The sequence below is a fragment of the Leptosomus discolor genome, chromosome Z, assembly GCF_034619465.1.
Source record: "Leptosomus discolor isolate bLepDis1 chromosome Z, bLepDis1.hap2, whole genome shotgun sequence".
Taxonomy (NCBI): Eukaryota; Metazoa; Chordata; class Aves; order Leptosomiformes; family Leptosomidae; genus Leptosomus; species Leptosomus discolor.
Window position 1 is genome coordinate 9,673,715 of NC_141419.1, and position 26,087 is coordinate 9,699,801.

The window sequence follows — 26,087 nt, forward strand, 5'->3', positions numbered from 1 at the left end:
GTGCTCATGCAGGGTGTAACATAAACGTCAGTATGAAATAATGCACCTCGCCACAGTGGTATACCTTGAGGTGATGAGGCACTGGTGAAACCCTGGCACAGGCTGCCCACAGCAGTGGTAGAGCCCTGTCCCTGGAAACATTCAAGGTCGGGTTGAATGGGGCTGTGAGCACCCTGATCCAGCTGAAGCTGTCTCTGCTCACTGCAAGGGAGTTGGGCGAGATGGACTTTAAAGGTCCCTTCCAACCCAAACCATTCTATGATATAACTTCAAGTATAATGCAACTTGAAATTTAGAGGAGTACAGCCAAACATGTTTTCTCCAGGGTATCAAGTCAGGTTTTTTTTTTTTTCCCCCCCTGTTTGAGACATCATTGGTCTTTGTGTGCCCATTCAGCTGACCTCATGATGCAGTATGAGAGAGTAAAATTGATGTTCAGATTTGTTTGTAAAACTTTTCTGGCAATATACTGTTGGATGACACTGCTGCAGTCACGTTGTTGCCACTCTTGTTAATTACAGTAGAGAATGCTTTTGGATTAGCACATCAATACAGAGATATTATTAAGAGCAGTTTTTAGGACAGAGTCATTCTGGTCTTAGCTGATTACTTTGCAAATACTGTTGTAATTAAAGGCAAAAATGGGAATTTTTAGAATTATGAATAGCAGAAGTTTTGAGACAAAAATCCTTCTCCCCCGTAACCTAACCCTCTTTTCCTGCTGTATCTTTTCCTACCTATGCTCCTGTTTTAATACTATCTAAAGCGGTATTTTGAACTATAGTGTGTGTAGTTTCACTGTAAATCCAGTAAGCAATAGAGAGTAAAGGTCTTGTATTATCTCAGTCTGTCACCTTCTTACACTTTTTATTACCTACACTTTTATGAATAGCATTTCTAATTGCAAAATGTTCCTTCCCTTTTCTTTATGTTCAAGAAGACATTTTTAAAATACAAGAATACCGTGCATTAATCCTAGCTTCTGCAGTCTTTTTGGACTGACTTCTCCATTGATATCCTTGCAAAATGTTTAGGAAATAAGACAAATTGATAAGCAGGGTAGTTACTTTTCATTGTTATGAAAATTAGTTTGACTGGGCGTATTAACTCATCTCTGTATCAGGAGTAAGAAATTAGCTGATTTTTCAATCGGTGTACTGTATCTTGACTTTGATTTCTAGCTGACTTGCTACAGTCATATTCTTGGTAGCTCTCACTATAATAAAAAGTTTTGCCAATAGGAGAGGTTAATGTCTCTACTGTAAATAATCCTTTTCCGATTGCAGTCTGCCACTGATACTGTTATTTTCTTAGCGTACAGAGTTTGTGAACAAGCGTTGCCATGTCAGTTAAGCTATAGTGTAAAGGAGAGCAATCATGGGCAATAAACCTTCTGGCTAAGAGCAGTGGAAGTCTGTTATCAAGACCTGGCAAAAAATGAGATGAGTGGAAATCTTGCATTCCTGAGGCTGTTTCTATATCTGCTGTGTCATCTTGTGTGAGGACTTGTGACTGTAACAATTCAGAGCTGGTTATTCTCTGTCTAAAAGTGATTTCAGCATCGACTGTGGTCAGAATTTGACCTCAACCCAGTAAAACCAAACTGCTGTGTTTCTCTGTAATACGTCCCTAACTGGACTGCACAGAAGCTCAAATTTATCAAAAGGTTTTGCTGTATTTTTTTCTGAAATGATGTAACGCTCCCAGTAGCCTTATTTTTGTTTATTTGTTGCCATGTCCTAAACAGGAAAGTGAATCATGGGCACAATCCATCCCCAAGCAATCTTGATCTAGACATGTAAAGATGTGCAAAAGACAGAAACAGGCAGATGGGTAAGTGTAAGGAACTTGATTTCATCTGTAGAAGAGCCCCACTTTTCATAGCAGTAGCACAATGTGGAGACTTTGGTGTGAGCTACATGGGATGAGATTGAGAAGGAAGAGCTGGGTGTAAGTGAGGGCAACCTACTACAGACAAGCACAAATTCCTGTGGGAGGCCAAAAAATTTCGTACTAGTGCAGTGGGAGCAGCAGCAGATACTTACCAGATGCAAGGTGGGGTTTCCTGTTGTGTTACCATTATTCCAGTCCCTTAGGGCTTATCGAAGTGGGAGTCGCACCAACGGCCTGCTGGTTGACCCATACACTTTGTCCAAAGCACACATGACATGGCTTTGTACTTGTTCAAGTTCTTCCTTGTAAATTGTCGTTGTCTAGAGGCATAATTTGGATTTTTTTTTTTCTCCCAAGCTATATAAAACTGTAGTTGTGATTCCATTTTTATTAGTTCTGAAAAGAATAAAAATAATCAAAATTTGTTCGCAAATTCTAGTAATAGCACTAGGGATCCAGGTTTTTTGGCTATATCTTTTTAGTCTTTGGGTTTTTTTACCATCATTTAGAGATGGCTGTTTCTGGTTTAAGATCAGCACTGAGAATAAAGCATGTTCCTTCTTTTTTTCTTCTGTGATAAATGTACCAGGGAATTCCTTATTCAGCAAATAGATTTATTTAATAATGAATCGCAGATTATTTCACTTTCTTTCCATTTCATTGCTGTGATTAGTACTCTTAAGTGTTGTAGGAACATGTTTATCATTCACTTTAATTTCACGTGACAATGTATTGTGTAGTTAAATTGATTTTTCCTTTGCTAGACATGTGGAGCGTAGTGCTAACGTTGCAGATTATAAAACATGCCTGTTTACCACTGGTATTTGTAGAGGCTCAGCTTTCATTCCTTTTTAATAGCTTTTGTTCTCAGAGTGGATAGGGATATTCGTAAGAGGGAGAAAAGCATGTATGTTCCTGAATACGTCTCTGGATGGTTGTATGAATGTAGGTGATCAGTGAGTAAGTCTTCCCAGGTTGTAAACATCTCACTGAAGCTTTAAATCATCTTAGTCCTCTAGCTATAAAGTGATGGAGATTAAGCAAGATGACTTTGACAGTGTTAAAATCAGGTAGAAAAAGAAAGTTTAGCAAGCTGTCGCGTCACCTGTAGTGGCCCTGCACTGCTATGGCAGATGCAGATAGTTGTGTCAAGAGTGGAGTGATGGTTCTGAGTAGATGACTGCAGTGGGGATTTCTGCCAAGACTAGAAGGAGAGATTCCTCCAGTCAGGTGGACTGTTGGCCAGGGATGATGCAGCACGTCAGTGGTCTGCACCACGCTGGTGGCCCAAGTCCCCGTGAAGCCTTTTATTGGTAATGCAGGTAGGTTGACAGACATTTGTAGCAGTGGCTTGGCTTGGCTTGGGACTTCCAGACCATTGTCCTCTGGTGATTCAGAGGGAGGAACCTGGTCTGTTAATTCCAGGCCATTAGAAGGCATCAAACACCTCTGTGTATGAAAGCTAAAAGAGAACAGAAATTCCTGCTTTGTTAGTGTAGTCCTACTACGTCTGGTTTTTTTCAGATGACTGTATGCAAATAAGGAAATACCAATCTTAAGGTTTTCTAGCTAGTAAACTAAAATATTGTAAATATGTAAAATTCTCTCACTTTGCTTTTAAAGGTATAGACTGAAGAAATTCAGGGCAAAAGCTCAGTGAGAGGTGGTCACACCTTGAAGGCAGGTAGCTTTTTGGGATGGAGGTGTGTTTTGGTATTATAATGAGATTATAATGAGCAAAATGTACCCAAAGAACAGTACTTTGTCAAAAAATGACAATTGTTGGCCCAGGGTAGCAACTATGCAGCTTTTGTTCCATGGTACCATCAAGTTCCCACCCTGGCAGTGAATCAGAGCCTGGCCACTGTGACTTCACTCCACTCCACCCTCCATGCTGTTTCTCTGAGTCAGCACATCGAGCTCCCCTGATATTGCCAACACCCAAGGTTGCCTGGGGAACTTCTGTGGGATGGATTCCTTGCGTACCTGCTGCGCTCTGTTCTGCATCTTTCCTTAATGTGTGAACAATGCTGTGTCTTTTAATGTAAATTTGATTTCCAAGTCACCTCCAGTAATTATTCCACAGTAGTAAATCATTATCCCTGGGTAATGGAGAAACACTTGGAACGTTTTACTGGAGAGAAAGATCATTGACTGCGTTGTTACATTGACAAGGGCAACTCATGTGTTTGTCAATTGCAAAAGTATATCAAAAACATTCTATAAAACTGGAAGGTGTAATGTGTGAGACCAACAGTCAGCTGTGCTTTTTAGACAAAGCAAATCACAGCCCTCTGCCTTTGTTCCAGAAGAGGTGAAACCTCTGATTGATTTTGCAAAAGCTGTCTGTCTTGAAAAACAAATGGTCATGCTTTAAATAATTTCAGGAAGACTTGAAACAATTTCAGGAAGGTTATAATTTCAGTCCTGAGGTTTTAGGGGCGGAGCAAGCAGTGTTTCCTTTGATTATGGGATGTAATTCTGTTTATATTAAAGTATATTAACTGCTATATTAATTAGAACTGCAAGGGGAACACTTCTGTAGCATGCTTAAATCCTGTTTAAATGAATCTGACTTCAACTGTGCTTAAAATTAAATATAAATGTTTTCTTGTAATTAAGCTGACCATTGCAAATTTGCTTTTTTTTGTCTATTCTGTCCTGTACCAGTATGATTTTTTTCATTCTTTTTATTTCACAAGCATAATTAATGTTTGCTTAAATGGAGTGTTTTCTAAACTAAGTAAAGATTGTGGGCTACATTGAAATACAGTACTAAAGCTGCCTTTTTTGTGGCAGGAATGAGTCTTCAAGAGAAAGATGAAAAGCTGTGATTGTTATAACCAATATTTTTTTAATGGGCACTGAATAATTAAAATTTTGTATTCCCTGTTGACTTCTGAGTAGAACTCCTCTGCATCCTGTAGCATCTGTGTGCTCGCTGTGAATTTGTACTTGGCATCTTCATTCTTAGAAGATTAGTTTTCCAGAAGTGCTTTGTATCATTTAAACTAGTTAGTGTCCTTTTTAGGTGAATTGGGTGGATAATTCATTGCTAGACAGATAGACAGAAAGTAGGATTGTTTATGTAAAAGCTGTAGTTTTTAGTGTTCTAGTTGTAGTGTTTAGTTGTGGTGTTTAGGGGTTTGCTGAAGACCAACAAGGAGATAGGCTTGGCAGCTGTTGTACAAATAATAATTGCTATTTCTGTTTGTTAAATGAATATAAAATAATTTGTGCTAAGTGGTTACCCTACTTTTCAGAAAAAAAAGATTTGACAGAGCAGGCATATTCTTCTGTGTTTCTTTTTATATGTGCTTCATATCGCAGTGTGGAAATATAAAATATATAAAATGCTATGAACTGATACATACTCAGCTGACACATACTTGAGAACTCTCCCCCCTTGTTTTCTTCTGCCTTGGATGTAATGAAGAAAATAAGTGGAGATTGAGAAACTTTATTAAGAGGGGACTGTGGATGGAGCCAGAGAGAAGGCGGAAGAGCTGGATGTCAGTGAAAGAGCTCTTCATACCATGAGCCCAGAACAAATGTTTGTATTAATAATTAAGCTTCTCAGGAATTATGACATCAAAGTTGTTGTGCATCCCTGCACATCTCTAGTGGCTTGCTTTCTTTTCAAATAATTGTAGATCAAATGAAGCAATTCCAAGATTGAAAGTAAAATGGAGGAATAATGGAAAGCTGTGGCAGAGGTTTAGCTGTAGTTCTAAGCGTAAAAAAATCAAGAACATGCATTTACCTTATTTTTGCTTCTAGAAATGTGTACATTGCTGGATTACTTGAGGTGATGAAAAATTCTGTTCTCCCATATGTATTGAGCATTTACTGATTTTTAGCTTGTGCTTATTCATGCAGTATTCCTCCTATGTGCTGTACAGCAGCAAATTGTATTTAATTACTGTGATTCCCAGTTAATACTATTTGAAGCTTGTATCTTTTCAAACCACTAGGTTGAAATTGGTCTAGGTGTGTTATTTACTGTGTATGTGTGGTGAATCCAAAAGAGACTCATGATTTACGTTAGGAACTGGATGAGGATGCAACCTTTGTAACGTTACGACTTAGCCTTATCACCTTTGTAAGTAAAGATCTTGTGTCCGAGTGGTTGACTTCGCAGCAGTGGTAACCACTGCGGGGAAAACCTTAATGAATTCCCTATGACTAAAGCCATAAGGAGGGGAGAAGAACATATTTTCTCTGATTTGCTCTGTTTTCCTTTCTGAAATGTTTTCCTCAACAGGCTGAAAACCACGTGTTCCACAGTTATTTTTTTAACTTTAGAAAAAATTGAAACTAGATTCTGAATTGCACAGTGATGAGCATCTGAACTACGCAAAAGCTTTTATGGCACAGTCACTCTTGTTTGTCAGAGTGGGCTTGCATCTGGCTTTCTGTTCTGTTTCAAAAGTTAAACTGTGAGTGAATGCCAGTGATGGAAAAATGAATGCATTTAACTGTGCGATACTTAAACAGTTTTAATTAAATCAGTTAATTAGCTTGTATAATAAATCTACATGCTAACTCACCATTTTTCTGAAATGTAATTTCTTTCTTCTTGTTACATGAAGTATAAAAACATCTCTACCTGAAGTGACAGCTGAAAGTGCTGCTTTCCCATATCGTTCATCTATGTTATACTGGGTTTTTTATAGCCTGTATTCTCTCTTTTTAGTGTAAGATATTAAAATTTGTCTTAAGGATTGCAGTGTCTGGTTACCATATGGTAATGTAGATCTTCAGCTGAAGTTCTTTAGACATGCTCGTAGTTCGACCTTGTTTACACTGAGTGAAGTGACAAAATATAGTAGAGGGATATGGAGACTTTTGCCGTCTCCTTTCTGTCCCATCAGCAGCAGCTATGATGGAGCAGTCTCAAGCTCATTAACCAGTCTTGTGGTTACATTCAGCCCTGTGTTCACTGTTGAATTTTGCTTGGTTAGCAGTTTATCACATTATATTAAATAGGATTTCATTAAGGAAAAAAGGTCTGTTCAACAAGTGGCCTAATAATGTTGAAAAGCCTGTTATGAAGCCTTGGGAGCCAATTAAGTAAAGGTACACAATTTATTTGGAATGCATGTTCCTTCTAGCCAATACAACTTTGATTAATATTCTGACCAAATTTGCCTTTGCTGTATTTCCACTCTATTACACAGCTCTGGTTCCTTCCCAAAAGCAGTTTAGTATTCCTTTGGACAAACATCTTGAATATTTCTCCAGCAAAATACTTTTTAATCTTCTTTTATGTCTGCCTACGAGGTCCAATCTGTGTCCTAAACTTGCAAAGCAAACCCCATTTTAGGAGATGGCTGCACAGAGAGAAGCGTCAGACCCCGGTGTCACAATGTTAGTGCTGGCGTTGGATCTGCGGGACTGTAGCACTTGCTTCACAGGGTCAGGTAACAGTGGCTGCAATGATGTGTGTTTTCTCTCCCGGACTTCAGCAGCATCTCTAGGTGTCTGTTAGGCCGATATTTCCTAGGAAAAGAGAGGCTGCCACCCTGTGCCAAAAGTCCTTACTGCCTTTAGTCAGGCAACGGTGGTGCTTCAACAAGAGAGCAGTGTCTCGTGGTTGCGTCTGTTTGAGAGAAGGTTTTAAGCTGCTGAGTGGAGGCTCGTGATGATGTTCTTCACAGCTACAGATAAGACAAATGTTTGTGCAGTGAGGCCTTAGAGTGTCAGGTTCATTTGAATGGTCTGGTAGGCAGGAAGACGATGAAAAATCCAAGACTTGAATAACAAGAATCCATGACAGGTATCAGGTTCTCACAAGCATGGTCTGAGGGGTGTCTGATTTTTTTTGTTCTGATTTTGTGTCAGGAACCTGTAATCGCTGTTAACAATAAGGTCCCGAGTAAACTGAATTTATTTTTCTCTTTAAAAGAGGAAAAATATGTGAATTGAATTGTTGATGTTGATGAAATTACATATTAGTATATTATTACATAAAATATTTAAATATGCTTGATGTGTTATTAATAGTGTAATGCTAATATGAATGCACTATTGTTACATTAAAACGATATAGTGTGTGTGAAAATTGTTGTTACACTATATATTAAAATTGGGACCCTGTGACATAAAGCAGTGCTGGAGGTGGCTTGATGCAGTTCAGCAGAACTGAGAGAGGACCAAGTTTTGGTCTCTGTTATGCTCTTCCTTTTGCTTCCCATTAGGTGAAAATCTTACTGGATGATTGCACGGCTGATCAGATTTATTTTGTTTTTAACCTTGCCTTTCATACATATACTTTTAAAAATTTGGTGGTCTGTCTTCAAGGAATGAAAAAGGTCTGTGAAGGAGCTTTTAACTAAGTGCACTTAGTAAGTTCTCAGCTTTAAAGCAGAGATGTGTCAAAGCAACCTTCTTAGTGGTTCTCAGCATTCATAGCACAGAGATACAAACCTTGAGGTTTTGCAATGTATTGTAAGTGGAACTGGCGTTTGACCTACCCTACTACTAAATTTACATATAAAAATTAATTAATATTAAATTATTTGACACCTGGATCCTAAACTGTTCATTGGATATGTATCTCACCACAATATTGTACATAGATTTCAAATTTCAAAAGAGTCTTTGAGGTCTGTCGAGTCTACACAATATAAGACAGTGCCTAAAGGCCAGCTGTCTGCGCTTCAAGGCAGCTGTGAGGAGAATTACAGCTTGCAGGGGAGTTACGGCTTGTGTTACTGTTGCTGTCCATGTTGAAAGTACTCTTCAAATTTCACAGAATTAATTCAAATGCCTGATCTTTGCCTTAAAAACTATCACCGCTACTTAAATAACCAAGGAGCAAGTTAATCGTACTAGACTAAACATTTTAACACCACTGAAATTCTGCCCCAGTAGTTATGAAGGGAATGACTGTAACCCTGTTACATGTGAGATCAGTTTTCCACGCAATAGTGTCTCTAAAGGGATGTATAATTTTAGTAAAGATTACTGACATCTTGTGGCTGCATGAAATAGTGCAAAGAGCTCTGGTCATACCAGCCTTTGTATTTAGAAGACCATGTTGTAATGTTAACAAAAGCTGGTGACTGCATTTACCAGTGAATGTAAACACAAACCTCTAGAATATGCTGGTCTTGTGAAATGCATTAAAAAAAAAAAGTCTGTCATATAATTTTGCTGTTGCTCATGAAGATGCAAGTATGATTTGTACTAGAATTATTGTTTATTTTAAGATAGTTTTGGATCAATAGACTCAAACATTAAAGCTCAGAAATACTTGAGAAAGAGAAATATGAATTTCATCCAGTATTTTTCATTAAAATGAATTTAATTTACACAAGAATGCAATCTTACCAACTGGCATTTTCAGGAAGGTTTTAGTTTTCTATCTATTTTTTTTCTTTTGTTCAAAGACCTAACTGTATTTCTTCTAATCAAAATATTTAGGAAAAGGTGAGCAGTCTTTCTTCATGTCCACCCTGAAGGCAGTAGTTTCATGGGGGCTATTGCAGGCACAAGTTGTATGTCTTGTGGCTGTGCCCTGGAGCCCATCCAGCTGCAAACTGACTGCCTTTCTCAGCTGGATGAGTTCCCAGATTCATTTGCTGCCTGGTTCCAGGGGAGCGGGCAGTGGAGGGGCAGCAGTGGTTGCTCCTTCCAGCAGTAGCAACGGCTTGCTTTGGCTTCAGCCTTCATCAAGAGCAGCCTTGTGCTGCTCAGGACTGCTGGACTCAAGCGGGAGAGGTGTTGTCCCCTTCTGCCCCTGTCCTTCCCCCAGATTCAGTCCCTTTCCCACTCGTCAGCTCTAATCAGTGCGCCGGGAGTTGAGGTCAGATTGTGGGAAAGAGCAGCGTGGTAATGGTGATGCAGTAAATCTCAGTGTGAAACCTTGTGGCAGGGGAAAGTGGTTTTATTTTAAACCAAAACTCATTTTGGTCACTTGCTTTTATGCTCTCACACCCACATACTGACATTCACAATCACGAATGTGCTGTCTGGGTCATACATGATGGGGAGGGGAAGTACGCCAGCCGACAGGTCCTCCTTGCATCTCCAGGGCTTGTGCTAGCTGCGTGACCATGTCTGTGCTGGTTTTGGATGTGCTGTTTTGTACCTTCTGGTAGCTGTCAGTAATTTGTCTCTCATTCTTGTGATGCCTCTGTGTGTGCCATCAGGTTTTTGCTTGCTGTCTTTTGTCTTGTCCCTACACGGGTGTCTTGAGAAGAGGACACAGATGTGCTCCTGGATGGCTGCTCCTCTCTCTGCCCCCAGCATGTGCCACCCCAAGAGTCCTCCCTCCACCAGTTGTTCCTTTTGACACTTCCACACTCACATCCTATCCATCCTCCGTTCATGCCATGTTTAACATTTCTCTTCCAGTTCATTTCAGGGTTGTCTTTCTGGTCATAGTTAATTGTTACTCAGTTGTATCAGGGGGCTTGGACCTGGGCTCTCCTGCAGGTAGATGATTGCTGCAGAAAGCATGTGAACTTTGTGGGCTGCTTTAGAGCTGCCTTGCACATCAGGAGTGTTGCAGGAAACGTGTCTACATGGAAGAGGGAAGCGTGGACACAGTAAAGTCAAGGAAGAATTGTACTTGTGGTGTCAGTGGAGCCTGTGCCTTTTCAAAGGCATAAAATGATTAGATTAGTATTTTACAGAAGTAATTTTAACTGTAATCTAATTTTTGTGATTGCATTAAGATAAAATTGTAGTCCTAATAAGGATGTAATTCTGTTAATTAAAAACGATACTGCAATAGCCAGTATTTCATTTATGACTTTGAGTATGGGTTGCAAACAACAGAAAGTGGTGCAGGCACCCTTTTGATGCTAACACGGTGGATTACCTGAGTAATGACACTGTGGAAAATAAGAAATTGTGACAATGAAAGATTCTTTCCTCAGCTGCTGTTTTCAGTTTGACTATCAGTAGAAATTGCATTTAGTGCTGTTTAAGGTAATTTAGTCTCCATTCACTTAATATATGAAAAGGACATAATAAACAGTATATATATGTCTTTAACAGGAACCAGTGATCCATACGTCAAGTTCAAACTTGGAGGAAAAGAAGTATTTAGAAGTAAAACAATACACAAGAACCTCAATCCTGTGTGGGAAGAAAAAGCTTGCATTCTTATAGATAACCCAAGAGAACCGTTGTATATAAAGGTGAGACACTGTCTTACTTAATGGCTTCCAAATACCACAGAAGAGTTAATGAAAGAATTTAGATTTTATGGGTTTTATATATTGAAGTTTTGTGCGATAGTGCATTACTGAAGGCTATTTAGAGGTGAAAATTATTTAGATCACATCTGTAGAGTGATGATATCAAATTTAAAAAGCAAAGTAAATACAGGCATTTTTGTTTATTTCAGGCCATAATTGTTTTATACTTTTTTATTTTGATCTTAGGAGAAGGACAAAGGAAGTAAACTGTGTTACATGATGATGACATTCCTTTTATTTATGGAAGTGTTATTGCATAGTTCAGACATGAAGATAATCTAACCCATTAAAATCAATTCTTTGCTGAGGTTAACTTGAGGATTTATTAAGATGTGTGTCTAATTCTTCTAGGTTTTAGTTTTTTCTGTTTGTACCTGAACACAGGTAGGTTTGCTTATATGTTTCGTAATACTTTTATGCTCTTTTATTATTCATTTGTTTGCATTGTAATTCTCCTTAGCATATCACAGGTGAGGATGATTTTGTCATGAGAGAGGCATCACTTATTTGAAATAAGAGATAGTTTGAGTTTAAATTAAAGAGAGGCAAGCAGTGCCCCTGGTAATCAGCAGCAGTGCCACTAGTACTTCTTAGCTGTCCATATTGGAATGGAAATTAGAAAAGCTGTGGTCATGGGTTTATAGGCACAGAACAGAAAGGTGCTTTTCTGGCCCAAATAGTTTATGGGGATCTATATCCTTAATTGTGTAAAACAAAGTAGATAAAAATTAAGTTCTAAAAAATGGTATTGGAAAAACTGTAGTCTTAGGGTTCTAATTAGAATATACACAGGTCAGGAATACTTTGAGAAAGTATGGAAACTTAGGTCTTACTTACATAATCCTTTTATTTAATCTGAAATGATACAATACTTCAGGTTAGTAACAGTCTGAATCTTGAATACATGACAAAAATTTAAATTGAAATACGAAATGGTAGATTTTTTTTTTAGTAGGTGAATGACACAAACAGCCTTTGAGTATTAATCTGACTTTCATGTGTTCTGCTCAGATAAACTACGTTGGTATTAGAAAAGTGTAAGTTTAATTATATTTCTCAATTGGCATTTTCCTGCCCTTATTAAGCTTAGTCTCTCATCAGGAATGAACATGTGCCCAGCACTGTGAAAGGCAGAAGCAGACTGAAAGAAGGACGCTTAGAACACAGCTACCTGTTTTGGTTCATTTATGCCAAATACCCACCGTGCAGTAGGGTCACAAGGGAGTAGGTGTGTGTATTTTTTTTTTTTCCTAGGAAGAGTGTGTCAAGTGGTATAATCCCTGTTTGTACTCTGAACACACTGTGTGAAATACTTTTTGTATTTATATATATAAAATCTATTATATATAAATGTTTTATAGTATAAGACATGATTAAATTGCACTCAGTTAGGCGAAAATATTTATTTGGCATTTCCACCTTGATGATTTGTAGGGGGAGAACACAATTCTACTTTGCAACATGAACTGAGATTACATAATTTGTCGTCTTACCCTGTTACACTGACTATTAGAGAGAGAAAATATGAGGTACCCACTCAGGTAGATAATGCACATGAGGGAATTGTGCTCCAACACTTGCATTCGATGCTCTGAGTCCTGCAACAGTACTGCAGCCTTTGGGCCACAGGGTTTCTGTTACAGCTATCTTAGCCCAGTCTATATTAAAGTATTTGTAGAAGATGAACAGCTTTAACTGCCTCCTGGAAAAGAGATTCTGTAAGACAATAGTTGAAGTATTTATATCAAAACTGAAGACCTTGAACATAGGCCTGTCACATCTCTGTTAAATGTTCTCATTACTAGCTGTTCACAAGTCTCCCTCTTACCACTGAAAGTATATTCTAGTCCTCAGAAATTATCATGACAATATTTGCCAAAAACTTTTAACTTACGTAGAAAGTTTTGATAACTGACATTTTCCCCCTTTTTTGTAATTTTCTATCACAAGTTTTCCTTGTGCCATCCACCTTTTTTGTTTATTTCCCTCCAAAAGCTGTCCCCAGTTTATTTGTTGTTCTTCCCTCTGACTTGGGAAGGCATAATCCACCTCAAATCACTGATACCGTTCCACATACTGGCCACAGATTTCTGTCTGGTTGTCAGTAACTTTGTCCAGATGCTTTCTCTTTTAGGTAGTGAGTTACCAGGGAGGGTCCTAGTAGTAGAGTAATAAATGTCACTATTTCTTTACACGTATCTGTTAAGTTTTCATCTTGGATTGTAATATTTCTAAAACCTGGAAACTTAGGCAACCTTCAAAACCTACAATTTTATTGTTCCTGATACTGATGCAAGTGCTGTAATAACCCACTTTCCACAATCCTATCCTGCCCTCTTGCCTGTACTTTGCAATACTGATAAAGTTATCAATTAATGTATAGCAAATCAGTGATTCTGCTTAATGTTAGTTATTCTTTTGACCTTCCTTCGTTTAGTACCTACCTTTCTAAAGATGCTTCTTTTGTTTTTATAAAGTTGATGTTCATATATGCAGTCTAGAAGCCATATACCCCCTGTGCCTGTACGTGGTGCATTCTGACTTTTAAATAAGCAGTTTCAAACTTGATTTTGTGGCTGGAAAGTTGCGGGTTACTTATGAGAGTCCTGGTTTGACATGTGAGAAACACGTGGCTTAACTCTGGAAAAGGAGTTTCATAAACCTTTGTAAAACAAGAAAATATCAAGAAAAGATTTCCGATACTGAAAAATGCATTTATCTCCTGTGCGTCTTAGGTCTTTGACTATGACTTTGGACTTCAAGACGACTTTATTGGTTCTGCATTTTTGGATCTCACTTCGTTGGAATTAAACAGGTATGGCACAAACAAGCCTATGGAGTAATTCTTTGTGGTTATCTGCTAAAACCGTGTTTGTGGAACTGCAAATAGAACATTTTGCTGGAAAATAATTATATAAAACTAGCTGAGGAAAACCACTTATGTTAGAGAATTACTCTAATATGAATTTAATAATATATTAAGAATAATGCACAGCATTTTTTAAAGTGTCTACAGAGAGGTTAATTTTACAACCATTTTAATCTTGTTTCTGTATTTTCTTTCGCAGCATTACTGCTTACTTTTTGCTTTATTTTTTGTTTTTTTAATCAAAGTTACAGCTCAGATTTAATTCAGTGGGTATAAGTACTTATCACAGGGTAACAGTATCTGGTATTTATTTATGAGTGTTTAGACTGCAATTCTTAAAAGTAGAAACGGAGAACTTAAAAGTGGAGATATATAAAACAACCTTTTCAAGTAGTTTCATATAAATGCAGATGCCTTTAATTCTCATGATTGGGAAGTTTCCTTATCCGAGAGGCTGAAATCAAAATAAAGGCGCCTTTTTTTTTTTCTAGGCAAACAGATATCACCTTGAGTCTGAAAGATCCTCATTACCCTGACCATGATCTGGGCAGTATATTGTTATCAGTTCTGTTGGCTCCTATAGAAGAACAGCGAGAAGTGGTAATTTTAAATATTTTAATATGAGTCATCACTCTTGTGATTGTTCTGTGGCTGGATGACTTAAAGCACAAGAGTAAAGATTAATTTGATTTTTCCAGTTCTAAAAGTTATACTGAACAGTGTTTCTGGTGTAGTGCAGCATACTTCATCTGAATTGGATCCTCCCTGATATAGCACTGAGGTATCCAAGTGGAACATAAATGTTAAGCAGTTTCAGACAAAAGTCAGTTGCAGGTGGATGGTGCTGATTAATATGGAAAAATATCAGTAAACCACTGGAGAATTTTGGACCTAGTGCTGCTGTCTTTTACGTAAGAACATTTGAATCCTATTCCATACTGAAAATAAAGAAACTTGAAGAGCAAGGTAGTATTTCTGCTTTTTGGCATCTAATGGTGAAGTATTACTTGATATTTTTCAATGTCATGACTGGATTTCAATTACAAAATTGTGTGGTTTTCTAGATTTGTTGTAATGCCATCATCAGTGTTAAGTTTTCTGAGCTGCTTAGTTGTAAGTGACAATAGTTTCCAGTTTTATACGTCCTGTTGTGACAAAGGCTGTCGCTAGTTGGATGTGTTTTACTAGCTTTTTGTCAGTTTACTTTTGGCTTGAGCAGTTCTAATACAAATATGGCAGAAATACAAGAGGTGATATCTCACTGAGCAGTTGTAAAATAATGTGGATTCCTTTGGCTTAGGAGAAGGCAGGAAAAAAGTATTAATCTGATGAAATTTTACATGGATATGATCAGCTGTATGGTTTTTGGAAAAGCATGTACATTTCTATATGCTACAGTGTGACACACCATCCTGTGGCATACCTGAGGCATATTAGCAGGCTGTAATATTGTTCTTTTTCTGCTTTCTCTTAGCTATTATTAAACAGCCTAGTAAGTCAGTTATTGGAATGAGATGTTTGGAATTTGGTATGATAGAGGTGTAGAATTTTGAAAATATGTTTCGCATCTGTTAATTTTCCTCATGGTATTCTGGTAGAACTTAGCAAAGATAATGAAGTATGATAGTAATGTGCAGGAAGTTTATTTAAACAGTGTATTTTTCTTCCTTTTGGCAACATGCTTGTCCAGGCAACTGAGAATACTATCTTGCAGATTTGCACCACAAGACTGTTTATCACTTAAATTGAAAAATATATTTCATTCCAGGTTTTTTTTTGGTGTGTATTGGGGCAAGATCAGCATTTCTGAGTCAGCTGGTAATAGCCTTGTTTTTCCAAGTGGCTTTGACATTATCCTGCCATGAACCTAAATCATGCAGCACAGAAATACTGTATTTTTATGTGGGAAACCAATATGCAGACAGCACATTGGTTCCCTTTTTTCATCATACACATAGGATAGCTACTGTGCCCTGTGCAGTGTTACCAGCTGTTATAGTGACCACCCAAGGAAATCGCAGGGGAGAAGGTGAAATTATGATACTACAGTATAACGTGTGTTTCATATGGGTATTTACTTGGAGAATTTGCAACTGAACATCAACATGGGAGGACCATAAACTTGCTGGTTAGCAAGTTTTTTCATATCCAGCTGGCTGGTTGTAATAGCAAGAAGAATTGGGTTTGTGCTATTATGCGTTTTGTTATTAGCTTTCTATTTAGTACGCCCATCCTTTCAGTTTAGCTCAAGTGAGCAATTTTTCTTCCTGTTCAAGCCGTTATAGGGGACTTCGTTCTGAAAATGCCCAAGATTCAGATTAAGATTCAGACTACGAATCTGAATCTTTGTATTTATTATTATAAACCAGTCTTCCCAAGATACAGATCTCAGGTCAGTTCTGACAAAGTTGCAGTACAATCAGTGAATTTGTGTCACAGTGCAGGGAAAGTGACCTACAAAATTAATATTGAATTGCTATAAATGAACGTGTTAGGGGTTTAATAATTCAAGGTGCAATTATCTTTTATTCGGTTACCACATGTTCTTATTTATTTATTTATTAGATTTTTATTTACTCTCCAAGGAGTAGATATATTAGAAAATGTATTGCTCCAATTAAGCTGTCATACTTAGTTATTTTTAAAAGGTCTTGTAATAATGAGGATATTTTTTATTGAATTCAATATGGTTGAGATCAATAAATTTTCAAATGTTGAATGAGGCTAATTCTTATCCACTCTGGACATGTGCACTGCATAAAGTAGCAATTAAAGCAGCTCCTACATTCCCAGTCTGTGTAGTGTGCTGTCAAAAGATTACTGCTTCCCTTCTACGTGGATGTCTCTAGGTAGGTAATAATTCAAATAGTGTAGTTGAAATACACAGATAAAAACCTCTGAGCACCTGTAGATGTGCTTTAATGAGTGCTGCACAGAAGACACAGAAACATTGTCTCTTCACATCATAAGCATTTTTTTCGTAAGTAAATTGCTTGCACATGTTGTCACATGTAAATGGTGTAAAATGGCTAAATCCTCAAGCTGAAGAATTCAGAGATTAACTGCTAGTACTTAAATTTCAGGTACCCAAATTCCATATATTTAAAATGAGAATGCTTATTAAGACCATTGGGGAAATGAAAAAAGGAGTAGCTTCAATGAAAGCACTATGAGCTTTCCCGTGTAGCCATAGCAGCAGCATTGTGTCTGACCCTGTGTTTTGGGCAGCTCTGTGGCCATGATCCAAACCCAGCCCTGTTGGACAACACTTGCTGTTTGTGGTTTGTCGTTCGGTAACTTTTCGATGCAGATTAGACTTTCCAAGGAGATCCCTTCGCTGCCTGAACTGGAGCAACTGAGAGTGCTTTGCAGGTCGTGCATTGGTGTGCAGACAGAAGGAAAATCTTTTGATGCTGCGTTTGTGTAGCTGGAGGACGGGTGTTGTAGCAAAGCATTTTATTGGTGTATCAGAATAATGCAGCTGTGTATTACAGGAAGATGCATCCTGTCACGCTGCGTAAGAAACACTGACACTGCTGGAGGATAAGATACTCCACTTGGAAGTCCAAGGCAAAATGGTACAAAACTGGGGGCCTTGTATATTGCCACTTATCTATGAGAGAGGTATTATTACAAATGATTTAAAAAATAAGTAGTCAGTTTGACAGAGTAATATTTTGTTTTGTTTTGAGGGGAACTATCTTTTGTGAAGCCTTGAGGTGTGCAAGGAGATGAGAGGGTGATTTGGTACACACAGGAGCGTGCTTCCCTATCTTTCTGAAAGAAATTCTGATGAAATGCAGATTTTCTGTTCTGACTAAGGAGATGTTATTTAGAATTTATAGCTGGAAGGTCCCATTTCTGAGGATCAAAACAGATTACATCTTTGGATTCAAGTTTCACTTAAGAATATTAACATATGCATACGTTCATATAACTGTATACAAAATGGTGTTACAGACTAGGAGAGGGGACTATTTATCTTTGAGTCCTAGTGGATTGTGAAAAACAGTGCTGAAGTAGTTCACAATTTGTGTTTTTCCAGCAGAATAATACTGAGCGTAGTTTCGATTAGAGGAGATTCGATATACTAGTTTCATAAATAAGAACACATTTTTATTTTTGTGGTACGTTTTATTGAAAGAAAATGCAGAAGTAGCTTGCAGTTGTCATTGAATATTAATATAACAGTACAGGCCGGTGAACAAATCAAAATTCCTAGCAGATCTTGTGGGTATTTATCTTTGCCTTTTGTGACCCAGTGGTTGTTGTAAAGGCATAGAAAAGTTGAACTTTTAAAGTAATAAATTTGTAATATCCTATTCAAACTCTGTACGTGAATAGAAATATCCCTTTGAGTTTTGACAAATGAAGGCAATCTGATTTGACCTGATTATTCAAGTCATATATTGTGAATTAAAGTTAATGAATAAATTCTTCTACAACTGTACACATTAGAACGTCTTCAGCATTTGTGAAAAATGTAATCTATTTCCAACCTATCACAATTAAGTTGCAGTAGCACTAGTTCCAGTAATTCATTTGCATTTGCTCTGTGCTGTTAACAATACTTGTCCTTTACATTAGGGTGGCTTTTTTAATTATTTTGCCTTGAGAGGACAGACAGCTTAGGTAACTAGTGTAAACTAAGAAGACGTGAAATACATAAGTATGGGAAAAGTGTGTGTGTGTGTGTGTATATATATATATAAAAAAGGTAAAAGCTGTGATCTCTAAAAAGTTGTTACTTTTAACTCTTCTTTTAAAAACTAATGTGTTTATGATGTACTTTCTGTATTTTTCTTTTAATTTCTCCTTTTGATGACCAGTTTAAAAGAAGTCAGAAGTAGCAATGGATTGATTTATTTATTTATTTTTATTTTTTAATTTCGACCTGCTCCAATGAAGCTTCTTTTGTTTCTTTAATTCCAACAGTCTTCCATTCATGTTTCCCTTTGGATACACATAGTGCTATGCATGCCTGTGTGCCATTTGGAGTCTGTGCACGCCAGTCAAAAACGTGTATGTGCTGTCTGCAGGTTCTGTGCTTGGTGGTGTAACAGTGGTGCTGTGGGTGCATGTGATTTTTTTTTTTTTTTTTTTTTTCTTTCACCAGCAGAGTTCAGTGCACAGGTTTCGTCACGGGAAACTTGCAGGGTGACCATGAGTTCGTCAGAGCTGGCTGTCTCATGTCCTCTCTGCAACAGTAATTTCCAGCCTTGGTCTGAGAGGCAGCTATCAGCTGCAGGAAATGAAAGAGTTGGTGGCTTGATGAGAACTGTTGCCTCTGGGCCAGCAGAGATTGGGGACTACTGTCCCATCACTGCCAACGGCCTGAGCAGCATAGAAAATGGAAAAAAGGGAACATAGGACTGCTACTTGGATGTTGTTATTTAATGAGAATAAAATTCACAGCATTGTTTTTTCCTTAAATAATTTATCCCAAATGATGCTTAATATTTTTTGCTTCATATGAAAATATTAACAACATTAATACGCTGTCAATTTGCTTGCTGTCTTAAATCTTGTAATGCAATATTACTGTTTTATTTATTTGCCAGAGTGATAATAACATCATAGAAAAAAAGAATAGCAGAGCTGGACTCAGCTCATGGAATATTTTCAGATGAAAAAGTTCCATGTAGATTGTGCTATATATTTGTTTGATTGACTTCTAAGGATGGTTATGATGGCTTCAGCTTGTGCAGCTGCAGCTGGTGATGATGCTGATGCACTCAAGAAGTATGGCCGTACCTTGCTGTAGCTGCTACTCAAACTGAACTCCTTGGAGTTCAAATATTATTTGAGACATATTTAATTCAGCTGTCAGGCCATATTCTCCTTGCACACAGCCTGGTCTGGAGCCCAGTGAAGCTGGGTTTGTGACTTGTAGCTGTGTAGGATTCAGCAAGGAGGAGGAATGGAGGAGCTGTGCTATGCTGGACAGGACCCAGGAACTCTGAGGTTTTCTCCAGGGCCTGCTGTGGGCCTCAAGCTGCTTAATTGTGTGCCTTTCCTGTATAAATGAATTAAATGGCTTTCTCCAGCTTTATAAAACATTTAGTATCTATGTATATTTTCCAAATCCACCATTAACTTACGGCAGAGCCTTCAGGCTTCGTCTATAGCAACTTAAAAATTTTCCTTAGCAGCTAGCTGGGGATATTTTCTTCTCCCAAAAATCTGTGTCTATTTAAAAAAATTCTGTGTATTTCAAAATTATAAAACATACGTATTTTCTCCCATTTTCATTTTTTCCCCTGTGTAATACTTTTATTTCTTAACAAGGAATATGTTTGCATTTCAAAATGTATTTCCATTATCTGAAACAGCAAGTGTTTTTACAGCAGTTCATAAAAAATAAAAATTACAACTTTTTCACAACAAAGATTCATTAGAAATTAATGGACTTTGATTCATTCTTGCTCAGTGTCAACACAGGCTGCTAAATGTTATTAAATTGTATAAATTAATTCCTCTGTGTTTCCACAGAACTGCTTTAAGCAACAGTTATGTTCACAGATAAATTGTCCATCTCAGTCTTGACCAGTATTTATTTATTTGGTGATTAAGAATTAAATAATTCTCTTTTATTTAATGATTAAGAGTCTGTGTCTGTGAACACTTTGCCTCCCAGCATGTCAGAGCATTGTCTCTAGCAGTACCAAGGTTTTACAGATTATTTAGGTAATGGGGTAGGACTGCTGCGGTTTGGGTTTTTTAAACAGTCAAGAAATTATTTTTTTCTATCCTGTGTGCATGATTATCAAACCAAAGAGCTATTTTTACAGCTATGAAACTAATTAGCAGTGGAAACGGTAAATATTTTGTGATAGATGCACTTTGTCCAAGTAGCCTTATGCAGGATTTCCCTTACGTGGCTACACCTGTGAGCTAAACAGTAGTGTTCCGTAAAGTTGGAGTACGTTAATGTAAAAAACACTATCATTCAAGTATTAGTCAAAATCAAAGTCACTATCAGTAATGGCACATTTGTTATTTTCATTTGCTTATCTAATTTTCTTTCTTTCTTTCTTTTAAACTATTTCACGTAATGCATTGCCTCCAGAAATGAGACTTTCACACCACCCAGAAAAGTATGCCTGGGTGCAAACAGTGCTGCTAGTTGTCTAGACTTACTTCAGCTTTGTGCAGTTGTTGCTGGGATATACGTGTGGCTGCTTCAGTGGTTAGTGGTGGTTAAATGTGGATTGTCCCGTTGGAGACAGCTGGCCTCCTTTTCTGTATTGCAGAGAACAGGTAATTAAAATGCTCTATTTTATTTTCAGACAATGCTAATGAGGAAGAGTTGGAAAAGATCAAGTAAGGTAACTTTTAGCATGTGGTCTTCTGGCTTTTTATTTTTTTAGAACTGTGATATTTTACCAAACGTGCCATCTAGGACTGGAAACCTGTGCCACAGGATTTATTATCCTTCAAATTGTGTTTTAATGACATTGTTTTGTGTTTCATCAAATCAAAATCTTGAAACAGTTGAGCTCTTAATGTAATCATTAAACCTCTCAACTTTGTTACAGCATTCTCGCTTATCTTGAAGTCATCTAGTAACTTCATATCAGTGGCAAACACGTCCTGATTATTTTTCTAAAACCTCTTAATTTCTCACATATAAAAAATCCTTAAAGATTACTTGTTAATGTTAACAAAGAATTCATGCCGAAGGGTAGCTTTCCTTTTCCTGTCACTTACTCCTCTTACTGATTAGGATTTTTACATGAGGAAGTTTTCACAGTGATGCTTCTGAGAGACAAATTTCCCTGATTGCTGGACATGCAGAGATGGCAGTCGTAGCCTGGCTTCCCAAGAGCAGAGTGCTTTAAGGAATCATTGTCAGGCTCCATTTCATACAGCCCTTTAGATGCCTCTTCAGGCAAATTCATTACCTGGCTTTCCTCCTCTTAGGATAAAGCGAGTGACAAAAAAGGAGCAGTGTGTACTCTTTTTCCACCAGGGAAAGCCCGGAAGTTTGACTGCAGTGGAATACAGTCTGTTTTTAGCTTTTTGCTATATGTGTCTCCAAAACAATAAAGAACATGTGTATAGTTTCTCAACAGTTTTCTGGCCACTTTTGCCTAATGCTGCCATGCTGCTTTCAAGTTTTAAAGCCACCTTATTATTTGCAAAATTAAAACTAGAATTAAAATTTCTCAAGGTCTTGAGCTGGTGGTGTAGATCTGGAGTTATTGTATAAAGATGTTAAAAATGAGAAAAATGTGGGGTGATTTAACTTATTTTCTAAAGGGATTAACTTTTCTAGCATAATGATGCACAAATTTAAATAGCAGGTTATTGATAAACAGTGTTGATATGGTGCTCACTGACAAATATTTGTAGTCTTTTTAACCTTTAAAAAAAAAAGAAATCAGGGTTCATAATTCTTGGGTTATGAATGGGTTTTTACAGCCTGCTTCTGATGCAGGACAGTACTCAATCTGTTTCCCCTGTGAAATCTGTGAAGCAAAGATGCTTGATGAAGTGATGATGTGTAGTGTTTTGATTCTCACATGGTTCGTACAACTTTTCCCGAAATACTCAAGATGGTCAAACTTCTGAAGAGTTAATGAAGAGCTGCAAGAATGGTGACGGGCAGAGATGTTTTGCGTCATGGAAGTGATGCGTTACTGACTGATGTGCTGGTTGTCTTGGATGACAGTTTGTAGAACGGGTTCATTGAGAACTTTCCCATACTCCAAATGGCAAACTGACAAAACTGTGAGCTTCAATAATCCTAAGTGAATGGCACAACATGATAGTGCAGAATTCTTCAGAGCTGTTCAGCTGAATTATTTATCTGTGTTCTCCTTTATTACATTCATTTGATAACATTTCATACAATAGTTGCCATTTTTGCAAAGGGGCATATCAAAAGGTTGAGCAAATAGCAAATGTATGAATTTAAATTCTGCATTTTTCTACATTTTTTACATTTATTTCAGCTGAAGTAATAATCTTACCTAGATATGTAATGCGTGTACAACATCTTACATGCACTGTTGTGCGTGTGATTTATATACAGAAGTAACTAAGTTAAAGCACAGGAGCTTATTTGCCTTGTGAGGTTATTCCAGAGTTCCAAATCTTTGGTCTGCTGTCAAGAAAACAGATCAAAAAATCTTTTATTTACAAAGAATTCATTAAAAAATTGGTGCTCTCTAGGCTGATCAATATTGAATAGGACATCATTTGCAGATTTAAAAAAAAAGTCTAGGAATAGGTGCTTAATGCTATTAGATAAAAGATAAAATGGCCTAGTGGAGATCCTGCTGCGTCAGGAAGTGTTTGTCTTGCACTCTTGAGAGCTGAGACAAAACAGATTATTAAAATTTTTTTAGAGATGCCAGTGTAAAATTTCCTAAACATACTTTTTAGCTCTCTAGAGTAATTACAATGGCGCTTCTAGTTAGTGAATTCGATTTTATGGATCGTGACAGTATATTTTACTTTTAACTATTTAGGTACTTGAAGCCTACCTGTTCTGTGACAAACGTAGCTTGAAGTTAAGATGTAGTGGTGCAGACCACTGTGGCATTGCTTCTGTCCATGAGCTGCATTCTTTGCATCTAGTGCCTTGTGCACGTGTATCTGTGAAAAGAACGGTAACTAATCTTCTCTGTTACTGTATTATGGCATTCATATACTTGCAAACACTTAGCGCTGGCCAGATTCTGAGTCCCTTCTTCAAATACTGCTCCCCCTGTGCACCCTAAAGATGGAATTAAGGTCTCATGAAATACCTGGTTCAATGCAGCTGTGCATTTTATCTAGTTTGTGTGTAAACCAGTGTTTTCAAACATGCTAGTGTTGTAAAAATTTGTTAATGGCATTGCAAAAATGCAGCACTGCTTTCTCTTTTGTTGTTAGGGTTTTTTTCTTCTGTTGTGTTGGGTTGTTCTGGGGTGGTTTGTTCGGTTTTTGTTTGTTTTGGTTTGGTTTTGGTTTTTTTTTTTCTTTTCCCTGTCATGTTTGCTTTATACCAGATAAAATCTTCATCAAAATTCATGGGAGCTATATCACTCCCCATGCTGCCTAGGTCTGAAGGAATGCTCATCTTTCACTGAATCTAGCAAAAATGAAATTCAAACAATTTTGAAGTCAGATTGTTTATGCCCTTGTTCTCTGAAAAGGAAACTCAAACTCCCTGTCTTCAGTGACAAGAGATTCCTGGTGGGCTACAAAAAAAAAAAAAAAAGGCAAAGCTGTTTATTTAAAAACAAAAGAAAAACAAACAAACAAACAAAAAATAAAACCCCAACAACTTATGCTGGGAAGTTGCAGCTCATATTCGGTTTCAAACTTTATTTTGTCCAGCATAAGGTTGATGTTGCATTAAAGCAAACTGGTGGCCCGTGATCATGACTTCGCAGGTGGGCTGTTTGCCGCTGGTCTGGGAGAGGAAGCAGCTCCATTTCTACCACTGCATCTGTACAAAGATCCGTTACAGCTCGAAGAAAGATGGAAGCGGATTATTCAGTGTTTCATTCACTTTTTCATGATCGTGACGTTTGCTCAATAACTTCCATGTGCCCATGCCTGAGTTCCTGTGGTTTAGAGTTCAGTTTGTTAGTTATTGTGTGAATTAGCAGACAAATGCTACAACAAAAAGACAGTGCTTGTTGGATTTGAATAGTCAGTCATTCGTTTAAACCAAATAGAGGATTTTTTAACTTGATTTTTCTTTTTAAAAAGCTAATGGAAAAACTTTGACTTGTGCAAAACAGTTTTCCTCTGTGTGTATGGATCTGACTTCCGTGATTCTCCACACCCACCACAGTTTTCCTTAGGGTGGATTTTTCTTTTTGCATTAATTCCTCTGCTGAAGATGCGAAGTTTGCTGATGGCTCTCATTCTTTGGGTTGAGGGAAACAAACTCACTGCCTCTCTCCTGCTTTTTAAACTGTCTGGGTGCCAGATCTAATTTGGGAAAACAATTGTGGTGGTTGAGGAGCAAAGAAAATTGAGGAGAAAAGAAAAGCCCAGCTTGCAAGAGAGGCAATTTATTACTAATAGTCAAGACGACCTCTGACAGTGAGATGAATAATGCTAATCGCTGAGGTGATTTCTGTTACAGAATCCTCGAGGTGCAAGCTGTCCCTGTGATGAGAAAGAAAACATTGCTATCTCCAGCACGAGCCAACGCAGACTAATTGGGAAGAGCTGTTTTCTCCTTTTTCCTCTGGTTATGAAAACAAGAAAAAAATCGTTCTGACTTCTTGTTTAGTAATTCTCCACAGCACAGAGGCTTAATCAATAGCTGAGGAAAGGGTATGAGAAGGGAGCCTGTTGAAATGTTGGCAGCATAGAATTGAGTTAGAAATGCAGGTATTGCTCTCTTTCTCCTCGTCATTTTTGTGGTGTTCACTGCAGTGCTGTCAAAAGTAATAGTAAAAACAAAAGGTTAAAATTTTCTTTACTGTTATTAATCCCAAAGCTGATAACAGAGGAAAGAAGAGCCTGTTTAAATGGACTATTTTTTCATGTAAAAATTATGTTCTCTTTAAGTGCTTCCTCCTCATTCTTCTCTTAGCTTCTAATGGTGAAATTTCATTACATTTGCTGTGCCATTACTACCAACATTTTTAAAAGGTAAAATCTTACTACATCTAGCACTTTTTAATGTGAAGTGGTGTTTTAATTTTAAAATCAAAAGCATAGATACTAAACTTGGGGTCAATGAACCTGCAATTACAATTCAACACTGACAGATGTATTTTCCATCCAAAATCAAAACTTTCCCTTGATTATAGCTTGAAATGGGGAAGGGGAAGAGCCTCCGTGCTTTTTTTAAAAAAAACACAGCTTGAGGTTTTTGTGAGTTGTCAAGTAATTCTGCCTTCACTTGACAGTTAATGGTTTGCGTTAGCTTAAGTAAAAGCCTTCCTTTGGCTGCTCGTTCTCAAAGAGCATGTCATTTTATACAGACCAGGCAGACTCTTCTGTGAAGAACCTGAATATACCAGTAAATATTTTATGAAAAATCACCTCTTCCCTCTGCTGCTGTACCATTTACTGTATAACTGCAGGAGGTTAATTCAGAAAAAGGGAAGAGGCAGAGGCTTCAGGTGGTGCTGTTTACTTACAGGGTAGTGCACACA

The 26,087-nt window shown here is 37.5% G+C and overlaps 1 protein-coding gene across 2 annotated transcripts in view; it reads left to right on the forward strand.

The window, feature by feature from the left end:
• MCTP1 (multiple C2 and transmembrane domain containing 1) overlaps nucleotides 1-26,087 on the forward strand; it is a 285,371-nt gene that overhangs the window by 121,441 nt on the left and 137,843 nt on the right. The window contains exons 3-6 of one of the 2 annotated variants that reach the window (XM_086480292.1): nucleotides 10,903-11,045; nucleotides 13,841-13,920; nucleotides 14,466-14,574; nucleotides 21,264-21,302. In XM_086480292.1, coding sequence (XP_086336418.1) covers nucleotides 10,903-11,045; nucleotides 13,841-13,920; nucleotides 14,466-14,574; nucleotides 21,264-21,302 — 371 coding nt within the window. The remainder of the gene's footprint in view (nucleotides 1-10,902; nucleotides 11,046-13,840; nucleotides 13,921-14,465; nucleotides 14,575-21,263; nucleotides 21,303-26,087) is intronic. The other variant, XM_086480293.1, reaches the window with a different exon arrangement.